Below are 11,831 nucleotides of genomic sequence, written 5' to 3'. Positions count from 1 at the left end.
GGGATGGGCTCTAAACAGAATGAAGGCTATTAACAATTATTGGCTTTGTTTTTCCTGCCCTTCTGAATCCTCAACTAATTGAGTTCCAAGGGATAAGAAACAGGGGAACAGCATGCCCTATTTAAGAGAATTAGAATCTGAGGTGTTAGGAAGCAAAAGATAAGAAACAGCTTAAATGTGTGGTAACGCCTGAAAGTATGCCGGGCCCTGAAATAGTTTGCCTTCCCTCACTTCCCACTTCAACTGATTATGATCATCTTGCTTAAAAGTAGTCATAATAGCAACTGATAATTAGTTATTAAGCAAATGCTTGATTAAATTGAGATTAGTTAAGCTAGTGCTTGGGCTAAGGAAGAAGTGGAAATTTAATATCAAGCTATGGAGGAAGAAAAAGTGTGATTAGAGTCAATTATATCTTCTGCCAGACAGGAGACCTGCTGAATGCTCCAGTTCCTCCAAGTCCGTGAAGCATCAGTGAAAAGGAGAGCACCTGGCGAGACAGTGTGCACCAGGTACTTGGAAGTTGTCTAGTAACTTGGCTGTTGGAGGGGGAGGGACTAACTCAGGGCTCAGGGGGAGGTCTGCACTGGGATTGCTGCTCTCAGAGAGCTCAGAGGCAAGAGACCGAGGACTGAAAAAGAGGGTGAGTGATTCTTAATAACCAGCAGGATCCCAAAGATGCCAAGCTGCCAGCCTAGACTGCCAGTGATGGCCAGAACTGTGCTGCAGCTCTGAATCCATGGCTCCTTCTCCCCCAGCCACTGAGAATTTGAGCTGGAGAGCCAGTATGGCCTGGTAAGTGGAAATCCTGCCACTTCAAGACATGGAATCATCTTTCCCATTTGGAGTGATACTTGCCATCCTGGCCTCCCTCATTATTGCTGCTAATGTAGTCGTGGCTATGGCTGTGCTGTTGTTAATCCACAAGAATGATGGTGTCAGTCTCTGTTTCACCTTGAATCTGGCTGTGGCTGACACCTTGCTCGGCGTGGCCATTTCCGGCCTAGTCACAGACCAGCTCTCCAGCCCGGCTCGGCCCACACAGAAGACGCTGTGTACTCTTAGGATGGCATTTGTGACTTCCTCTGCAGCTGCCTCTGTCCTCACAGTCATGCTGATTGCCTTTGACAGATACCTTGCCATCAAGCAGCCCCTCCGCTACTTCCAGATCATGAATGGGCTTGTGGCTGGGGCCTGCATTGCCGGACTATGGTTGGTGTCTTATCTCATTGGCTTCCTCCCTCTTGGAGTCCCCATATTCCAGCAGACCACCTACCAGGGGCCCTGCAGCTTCTTCGCTGTGTTTCATCCACACTTCGTGCTGACGCTCTCCTGCGTTGGCTTCTTCCCAGCTCTGCTCCTCTTTGTTTTCTTCTACTGTGACATGCTCAAGATTGCTTCCATGCACAGCCAGCAGATCCGAAAGATGGAACACACAGGAGCCATGGCTGGAGCTTACCGGCCCCCACGGACTCCCAGTGATTTTAAGGCTGTCTGCACTGTGGCTATTCTCATTGGGAGCTTCACTCTGTCCTGGACCCCATTCCTTATCACTGGCATTGTGCAGGTGGCCTGTCAGAAGTGCCACCTCTACCTAGTGCTAGAACGGTACCTATGGCTTCTCGGTGTGGGCAACTCCCTGCTCAACCCACTCATCTATGCCTATTGGCAGAAGGAGGTGCGGCAGCAGCTCTACCAGATGACCTTGGAAGTGAAGAAAGGGCTCTCCTCATTCCTCCTCCTCCTCTTTGCCAGGGATGGTGGCCTAGAGGAGTCAATGGGAACTTCCTGTCACATCGCCACTATCTCCCACCCACAGCTTGATGACTGAGATGGTAAGGGCAAAGAAATTTTAAAGTGCCTTCTCCCTCCCCTCTCTGGGTCCCAACTAGATCAGAAGGAACTAGGGGAATGAGAGCACTTGATTCAGGCAAGTGACCACCTCCCACACTCCCTCATCCAAGATTGAGAGGTAACTGAGGCAGGGTGCTGACTTTCTTCTGTAGTAATCATTTTCCCAATTTGCCAATCTCCATTCCTCCTTGTCCTTCTCTTGCAATGAGTCTGTTTCTCCTGTATAAGTATACTTGAAACAAGAAATATACTACTGTAAAGACGCTTAAAGGTTACACCCTGTTTTTGAATACACTAGAGCAGCACTGTCCAATAGAAATATAATGAAAGCCACATATACAATTTAAAATGTTCCAGTAGCCACATTTTTAAAAGGAAAAAAAAAACGGGAAATTAATGTTAATGTTTCATTTAACCCAATATATTCAAAACATTATTTCAATGTAATCAATATAAAAATTATTACACTATATTTTTCATGTTGTCTTTGAAGTCTGGTGTGTATTTTACTATTACAGAACATCTCAATTCAAACTAGCCACATTTCAAATGTTTAATAGCCACATGTGGCTAGTGGCTACCATATTGGACAGTACAGCACTAGAGAAATGAGGTTCTATTCTTTGTAACTGTTTACTAGAGTGACTGCTTTGGTAAAGTGAGGAGTCCCGCCTGCCCCCATGTAAGTCAGACATTTTAAGTAATAAGTTTGCATAAAATGTAGGAACTTGTATTAGGTTGTAAAGGTTGCATTTTCCCAAACTTCATGGTATTCAAAGCAGTGTTTCTTTGGGAAATGGCCTATCATGTGATTATTTCTGTTACCCTTCCCAATCCCTACATTTCTAACTTAGTGGTCCCCTTCCCTCAGTTGGCTTCTGACTTCATTTGTAGCTACTTGCTGATGACAATGCTGAACCACAAATTCTGAGACACGGGGAGGGAAGGAAGAGGGAAAAGGGGTAGGTATCAAGAAAAGCACTGCCAAGCTCTCCACATTGGACCCACTTTGGTCCTGAGGTTGACCTTCTTCCATTTACTGCCAAACTTTCATTTTCCTAATAAACTCAGTTGCCTAAAAGGATATCTCCAAAATGGCTCAGGAGAGCAGCTGAGGAGCATGTGCCTCTTCCTGCTTTCTTGTTTATAGAAAATCGCTGTTGGCAACTGGCAATTATGCTCAGGATCCCTCTGGAAATCCTCGCAGCAGAAAGTCAAGAACAGAGTGGGGAAGAAACCCAGGAACCACCCTCAGCCTTCCTGAGTTTCCCTGTAATCCTTTCCTCAACCCCCTGGTCTCCACAGTAGATTCCTAGAAAGCTTGTCTCTTAAGGCCCTAAACTAGATTATCTCCCTAGAAAGCTGCTGAATGGACAAGAGACCCAGAAGAAACCTCAACAGTATGGATTAATTTGTCTGGGATTTGGTGTCAAAACAACCTTGGAAGGTGAACCCCTCCATATCTCTAAAATGATGGCCTGAGGATGCATTTGAGTCCAATGTGTAAAGGCTAATTCCAAGAGGCCTGTGAACATTTTCATTCAAATCTCAAACTGTAATGTTCAGAACCTGGATGGAATCTGGTCGTCTTCCTCTCAGAAGGATGGCACACCATCATGTTTTGCATTTGGGTTTTAATTATGCTTCAGTCTTAGATTACTCCCAGCTTGACTTCCCTCAGTTGTTCAGAGGTTAATGATCCTCCCTTTCAATTTCTGTACTCTTGAAAATACCCTTCTCCCTCTACCTTCAACACAAATGGCCCGTTTCTCACGAATCTATTCTAATACACATCAACCCTGCTTTGGGTTGATCTTTTTGCAGTTGCCCTACTTACCACTCTGGCCCAGAGGAGGACCGTTGCTTGCCTTCGCCACAGTAGGCTTTATGTTCATACAACTGAAGAACTTTTTGTCTCTTGAGTGGATGATGGAAGCTAATATGTTTTGAAGTGCTGAACACCCAGCAAGTAGCAGTTACACCAGCAATAAGGAACACTCTTGGATTGGGTTATGTGTTACTGGGAACTAGCTAAAACACAAACAGTAACTGGCTTTTTGGAAAAAAAAATTTGAAAGCAGGTTAAAATAAATGCCCTCATTATTGGTGGTTCAAAGCTTAATTTCCTGGCCTTGATGAAAAGGACTGATCTTGCTAAGGTAACGCAAACAAAGTAGAATGCAAATTTAGTTACAGGAGAAAGGCAGGAGCTGAGGGAAGCTAGGTGATTGTAGTGTTATTAGGTTCAGTCTAAGAAACACTGCTATACCTGGGAGTCAGTATGTGCAGTGGAAAAATCACAGGCTTTGAAGTCCAACAGACCAGAGTTCAAATTATGATTCAGTCATTTAAATTCTCAAAGTTTCCTCATTTGTAAAATTGGGGTAATAATGCCTACCTTATAAGGTTATACTGAGGATTAACTCTGATAATGTATGTGAAACATGTCTAGTAAACTACAGCACATTGTTAGTGCTCAGAAAATGTTCTTTCTCTTCCTTAAAAATCCTGAAGAATAGGGACGGCTGGATGGCTCCGTGGTTAGAGCACGATCTCTGGAACAACAGGGTTGCCAGTTCAATTGCCACATGGGCCAGTGAGCTGCACCCTCCACAACTATATTAAAGACAATGATCTGCCGTTGAGACCCCGGAGGGGCGGCGAGATGGCTCAGTTGGTTGGAGCGCAAGTCCTCAACAACAAGGTTGCCAGTTCAATTCCCACATGGGATGGTGGGCTGTGCCCTCCACAACTGGATTGAAGACAACGAGCTGCTGCTGAGCTTCTGGAGGGGTGGCTGGATGGCTCAGTTGGTTAGAGTGCAAGCTCTTAACAACAAGGTTGCCGGTTCAATTCCCGCATGGGATGGTGGGCTGCGCCCCCTGCAACTAATGATTGAAAACGGTGACTGGACTTGGAGCTGAGCTGCGCCCTCCACAACTAGATTGAAGGACGACTTAGGCTCTGGAGAAACACACTGTTCCCCAATATTCCGCAATAAAATAAAAATCCTGAAGAATAAAACTTCCAGCTGACCAATTTATGGGAGTCCATCATATCTGCAGATGTTGTGACCTCCATGGCAAGGACAATTAGTCTCTGAACTGTGAATTCCTCAACCCCTAAATAAGGTTTTTGAACATGAGTGATGAGAGATGACTCAGGTTGAAAAACACAAACATAAATCTAATACCTTAGCAGGATCAAGGTAGAGCGGATACATATAAGGCTCTATTATCATATACTTGGGTTTACGAGTAACTGCAATTAAAAACACTATGCTTAAAAGAGCAGAGATACAGAATGCTATGCAAAAGCCTAATAGCTTCCCTTGACGCAGGCTCCCTCACAGATAAGGGAATGCACTGGAGAAGAAACATTTAATTTCATTCACATATCCAATGTTGTCTCCAGATGAACCTGCAAAAAAAGCCAGATCCTGTTCAGTAATCTGATCAAAATAGCTGAAAGATATTAAGACCTTGTAGGACAAAATGTAGGTCAATTGGTCCCATTTATAATTTCCAGGAACAGCTTATTGTGAATTTGTTACAAAAACTGTGATATAGCTAAGTTTTATACTGATTCTTCGGGTAGCTAACGTTATGCATAGCAAATCTCAGTTTGAAGATTAATCTCAAGAATGTAAGAATACACAGCACTCTGTCTATGGGCATTTTGAGTGGTCTCACAAGTGTTAGAGGCAGGTTTCCCTAATCTACCTACACTCTCCTGCTTGTCCACATGACCAATAAACCCATCTCTTGGCTAGCTAGAGTTAGCTTTGGGTTATCTTTTCACTATATGGAGAACTGTTCACTGGTTTAAATGGGAAATGAACTCATGGCTTTGATTTCATTCTCATGTAGTCACTGGCCAAACTGAATAGAGACCAGTGAAAGCAGCAGGCATGAGTGATACTTCAAAGACACAGACAGAACAAGAGGAAACATGGTGTTGATAGCTGGGCAACAAGAGCTGCAACAGACCTAAGGCCAGACCACAACTCGCTGCTGTCAGCTACTCACTTATTTTGTGACTCCTTCCTTCAGTACCCTCAATGTCATCCTTCAAACTGCTGACTGATCTGGAACCTTCTCCTTTTAATTAAAAAAACCTACATTTGTTATTTCTGCAGTCATATAAACTCCATGATGGTGCCTACAGGTGTGAACTATCAATCAATCATTCATTCATTAATTCATTCATCTGTATCCATCTGTCTTACCTACCCCACAAACATTTATTCAGTGCTAGGTATTAAAATTGCCCCAGCTTTGCTGGGATTTCTGTTAGAGATATATATTGATGTATACATAATTTTCATTATTCTTTTCTGATTACAAAAGCAATTTTTTTCACTTGAGAAATTTCTGAAAATACATAAAGGTACCCATAAGTGTACCACCCAGAGTCACTGTTATTCTTCATCCATTTTCTTCACTTAACATTCTATTGTGCATTTTTTCTGTCATTAAGTTTTCTTAAAAAAAAATGACTTGTAATGGTTGCATGTTTCAACATGAGTATATAATATTTTAACCATTTCCCTATAGTTGTACATTTACGTTATTTCCAATTTCTCAGTGTTATCATACCACTATAAATACCCTTGTGTATAAATCTTTGGCACGTCTGTTTAAGTCCTTAGTATAAATTCTCGAAAGCAGTATTACTAGGTCAAGGAGCATTAAACATTTATAAGAATTCTGATTCATATTTTTGCTGGCATTTCTTGAAGTGTAATGTTTCCCTAGGATATCTGATAAGAGAGTCAAAAACAAGCCATAAATTAACAGGCCACACTGATATATCTCAAAGAAATAAAAGTACATGGCTTCCCAAAAGGATAAAATACACCGAGAGGGTATATCCAGTTGTTTTTTATTGATATGTCCTACTGCTAAACTTAAGCTGCAAATTTACCAATAAGACACAGAATAGTACAACTACATCATCAATATAGCACTGTGTGATATCCAGATACTGATTTCAATGTGTTTCACTCTTAAATTTTTATGAGGTAGTTGCTTTGTGCAATGCCAAAAAATGCTAAGGCACGAGAATATGAAAACTTCATCACATGGAGCCAGGAGATAGGTCTTGTTTCAGTTGAGCCTTGAAGCCATAGTGTCGCAGCCTTGCTGAAAGGAAAAGATGAGCTCCACCTAATGGATCAACTATGGCCAAGTAAAGTGCATGAGAGCTGAAAATGCTCCTACCCAGCCATATGTTCACTGGATTTATAAGCTGTTGGGACCATAATCAGCCACTGGGCACAAAGAGCCCTCTTATAAGCAGTCTTAGAAACGATTAATGCAGCTGCTAAGGGTCTCAGAGTGTTTTAATGCACAAAGCAGTTCCTGGTTTTTTTTTAAATGCCTTCTATACAACTGGGCAGGCAAGATTCATTTGGCCCAGAGCACTGGAGAGACTAAAACCATGTAAGACCAAAAGCCTGGGGGGTGTCCCTTTTATTTGTTTAGATTTTATTTTATTTGGTGTATGTTGCCCAACAATCCTGTGACTGAATTATATTTCCCATTTACCATAATAAAGCCACATCAGTTCCAGTTCTGTCTCAATTGTGTTGACACTAAGGCACTAAAAAGCTTATAAACATGCTGAGATAACAGTTATTGGTGCAGTAAAATGCCACACTGTCTTACAAAACTGTTCACTGTGCTTTTACCACTCATAGTATTTTTACAGATTTGCCCACTGAGCCATTTAACAAATACTAAAGCACTTCCTATAGAAAAGCAAACTGGTGTCACAGCATCCCAGAGGTGGTTTAAAAAGTGAGAAAACTAAACTGATAGCTGAATGGTTAGAGGTTACTTCAAATGTGAAAACAGACTCTTAATCCAAAATTCCAACTAGTACTTTAAGATTACCAAGTCCCTTAGTAATCTTATACAATGATGTGTTTAATTGTTTTTTTCTTATTTACTAAACAAATGGGGCAGACAAAAATTCATGAAGAGTGTTTATAGTGAGTTACGCAGAGCCCAAAATACAATTGAATTCTGATGCTGTAACACTGAATAAAGAAATACCCTTTAATGAAACCTCAGGAATTAAGATTAATGTGGAGTGGACATCCTAAATGAGAAGATATCAATATATTTATTCTTTGAAAAAAGCAATTTTATTACTCTAACTTACATGTAAAATCTTAACTGGGCTAGGCTAACAAAAAATATTATCCCTTACATGATATGCGTTAGTGAATAGAAAAGAAGTATTTATAATCAGGTTCTTAGTATTAATAGTTTTATCATTCCTTCCATAAATTTGTTTATAAGACTAACAACATACTTCTTTGCACTAGAGGAGAGAGGGCGAGAAGTCTAGCCCCATGTCCACATTATTCAATTTCAAACTAGTGGCATCCATATCAATAATTCCAGGTTCTTCAATAAATAGTATAACACACAACAAAAACAAGCTCCTCTGTGTGTGGTGGGCCAGTGATGAAGGAGGTTGTGGAGAAAAAAAAAGGCCATCAAAAGAAAGAGAAGGGAAGTAGTAGAAAGTGGAGAATAAGAGAAAAATGATACATTTGCAGTCAGATGTCTCCAGGAGAATAACTTAAATCCAGTATTGCAGTTACCTGTCAAAGAGTGACCAACCACAACAACTATTGACCTTCTTTCTCCAAGGGTGCTATAAAGATAAGGAAATTAATGAAATCAATATTCTTTACTGCTCACCTGCCATAAACTTTAAGGGACCCTGGACAAGGCTGAGTCAGTATACCTCTAGCGTAGTGATTACAAGCATGGGCTCATAAGCCAGACTGCCTAGGTTAGAAACCTGGCTCTACCATTTCCCAGGAACAAATTATTTTACCTTTCCGTGCCTCAATTTCTCATCTGGAAAAGAATAGTACCTACCTCACAGGATGCTTGGAAGTGTGTAAACAGAGTTTTATAAACACAATACATTTACAACAGTAGCTGTCACATAAAAGCCATATAAGTGGATTTTTAGTCTTCTCCCTATTATTATTATATTATCTGAGTTGTCTCATGCTCTAGCCTCTCAAGTTAAAAGAAAATAATGAAAACTAAAAATGCTGAAAGCTTTTTCATTGTACAGCCTACAGAATGTGATCATTTTATCCCTTCAAATTGGGGTTTCCAGATCAGAAATGTAAGTTGTTTGATCTACAGTTTGCTGGTAACATGGGGAACTTGCTTATTCAAATGGAAAATAGCCATGTGATCATCTTGAATTAATATGAATCAACCTGTATTTTGTTACCAAGCAGCTTCACTGAAATCCTTCACTAGCCATCCCAATCAAGCTAAACCACATGCTGGGCTTAAAAAAAAAAAAAAAAACTTGAGATATAATTTACATACCATAAAAATCACCTGTGTAAAGCATATAATTCAGTGTTTCATAGTATATTTACAGAGTTGTGCAACTATGGTCATAATCTAATTTTAGGGCATTTTCATCACAAAATGAAACTTTATACCCATTAGCAATCCCTCCCCATCCTACCCCACAGCCATAGGCAACCACTAATTTACTTTCTGTCTTTATGAATTTTCCTATTTTGGATATTTAATTGAACTGGGATCATATAATATGTGGCCTTTTGTGTCTGACTTCTTACATTTATCATAACATCTTCAATGTTATTCTATGTTGTAGCATGTATCAACACTTCATAAATCTTTATGGCTGCATAATATTCCATTGTATGAATACACCACTATTTGTTTATCCATTCATCAGTTGATGGATATCTGGGTTGTTTCCATCTTTTAGTTATTGTGAATAATGCTGCAAGGGTCATATGGCAATTCTCTGTTTTGCTTTTCAGGAACTGCCCAACTGTCTTCCAGAGGAGCCCATACCATTTTACAGCCTCTCCAGCAATGTACGAGAGTTCCAATTTCTTCACATCCTCTCCAACTCTTGCTATTGTCTGTCTTTTTGATATACTGAGCTTTTTGTATATCAAAAAGGGAAAATAATTATTTCTCTTTTGAATCAGTGGTGCCTGCTCATGTTGTGTTACCCTTTCATTCTAAGCAGGTTTTTAAATTACTAGACTACTTTTTAGAAAAGTTTACAGATAAACTGAGCAAAAGAGTTGCCTTGTTTTGTTTTTGACAAACAAGATTTCAGTCAAAGTCCTTAGTCCCTTTAAAGATCTCTTCCTTGTTCTTATTGACTGAAAGATTTCCCTTCTCAGTCTACCTTCAAAAGACATTGGTGGATCTATTCATATCTGATGTGCCCTTAAAAAGTTATTTTTTCAATCAAAAATTGCACTTCAAATATACAATGGGGAGCTGTTACTTAAGGGAACTCTATGGTGAATATCTTTGTGAAACACTGAATTCTTCATACATGTGAAATAATCCCCTTCGAATGTTATGTGGCATCCTTACAGTAGGCTACTTTACTATGAAAACGGGTTAACCCTTAGTGTTCAATCAAAATATTCTATTCATCATATCAGTTACCGGGGCAGGCGGTGGTGGGAAGAATACTGTATTAATCCATGACAAAGAATAAGATAGGATACTATATGAAAAATAAAAATAGCAAGTCAAGTTCTTTAAACTAATTGCCCATGATTATGGCTACTATAAAGGCAAGCAATTGTTAAAGCTTTGGTAATTTGGCTAGCGAGCTCATCAGCTTCAAATTCTTTTTCTCCATATTTTATATTGAAAATAAGTGACCCTCTCTGCCTCTTTTACTCTTTATCATTCACCAAAATATTAGTCATTTTTAGACAACTTCAGGCTGGGTATTTAGTCATAACCAGTGTCCTCTGTATTTTTCTTCCCCAACTGTTTTATGTTAGACTGCCCCAGGCTCAGTACTTGGACTTCTTCTCTTGTGTACTGACACTCGCTTGGTGATCTCATTCAGTATTATGACTTTAAGCATCATCCATATGCTGATGATTTCCAAATGTACATCCCCAGTTACCTCTCCCCTGAACTCCACACTTCCATGTCTCATTGCTTACTACACATCTCTATTAAAGTCTAATAGACACTTCAAACTTAACATGTACGAAACAAAATTATTGCTTTCCCCCCATCCCACAAAAACCCCTAGACCTTCCAGAGTCCATCTCTATAGCAATACTGCCCTTCTAGTAGCTCAGGCCTTAGAGTAATTGTACCTCAACTCGTTTTCTCTCTTACAACCCACATCTTATCCCTTAGCAATCTTTATTTGCTCTTCTCCAAAATATAGGAATTTCAACCACTTCTCACAGCCTCTACTGCTTCTACCCTCATCCAAGCCACCATCACTTCTTGCTTGAATCATCACATTAGACTCCAGGCACACTCTCACCTCAGGGAGTCTGCATTTGCTTTAAACCTAGATTGGCTTTTTATCTCAACTCCTATGGACTTCAATCAAATTTGGCTTTCTCAGTGCACGACCCTGCCTCATATCCTCATCCCCCTTCCCTGCTTTGTATTTTTCTACAAAGCATCTACTGCCATTCTAACATACTATGTATTTCACTCGTTCATCTTTTATTATGACTCCCTTCTGCAGACAGTAAGCTCCACGAGGCAGAGATAGTTGTTGAATGAATAAATAGTTTAAAAGATTAAGTGAAAAAGGGATCAAATATGTGGTGATGGAAAGAGAACTGACTCTGGGTGGTGAACACACAATGTGATTTTTAGATGATGTAATACAGAATTGTACACCTGAAATCTATGTTACTTTACTAACAACTGTCACCCCAATAAACTTTAATTTAAAAAAATTAAGTGCATCTCTCCACACACCTCTATATTCCCTTAATAACCTATTCTTTATCTACCGTCCCCTCATTATTAGTAATTCAAAATTTAATTTAATTCCATTTAAATCTCACAGTATTTGCTGAACCTTTGCAAAGTTTTAGGCATTTTATCAGATCTTTGGATACAGATTAATTCATTTATTCATTTTGTAAATATTTACTGAGTAATATA

The 11,831-nt window shown here is 39.9% G+C and overlaps 1 protein-coding gene and 1 long non-coding RNA gene across 2 annotated transcripts; one reads left to right on the top strand and one right to left on the bottom strand.

Annotated features, from left to right (window-relative positions):
• The first annotated feature begins 540 nt into the window (after window positions 1-540).
• Window positions 541-1,831, top strand: GPR119 (G protein-coupled receptor 119). The gene has a single exon (XM_019716996.2). It carries the CDS (start codon window positions 824-826, stop codon window positions 1,829-1,831), a length of 1,008 nt encoding a protein of 335 aa, XP_019572555.2. The 5' UTR covers window positions 541-823.
• A 3,052-nt stretch (window positions 1,832-4,883) lies between these two features.
• LOC109437644 (uncharacterized) lies at window positions 4,884-6,529 on the bottom strand. The gene is made up of 3 exons (XR_002136279.2): window positions 6,465-6,529; window positions 5,883-5,954; window positions 4,884-5,274 (listed from the first exon to the last, which is right to left on the bottom strand). It is a non-coding gene; the product is annotated as an uncharacterized LOC109437644 (long non-coding RNA).
• Between the last annotated feature and the right edge of the window lie 5,302 nt (window positions 6,530-11,831).

This window comes from Rhinolophus sinicus, chromosome X (genome assembly GCF_036562045.2).
Source record: "Rhinolophus sinicus isolate RSC01 chromosome X, ASM3656204v1, whole genome shotgun sequence".
NCBI lineage: Eukaryota > Metazoa > Chordata > Mammalia > Chiroptera > Rhinolophidae > Rhinolophus > Rhinolophus sinicus.
The sequence above is the reverse complement of the archived record's forward strand: the minus strand, read 5'-3'. Positions and strand labels throughout refer to the sequence as shown.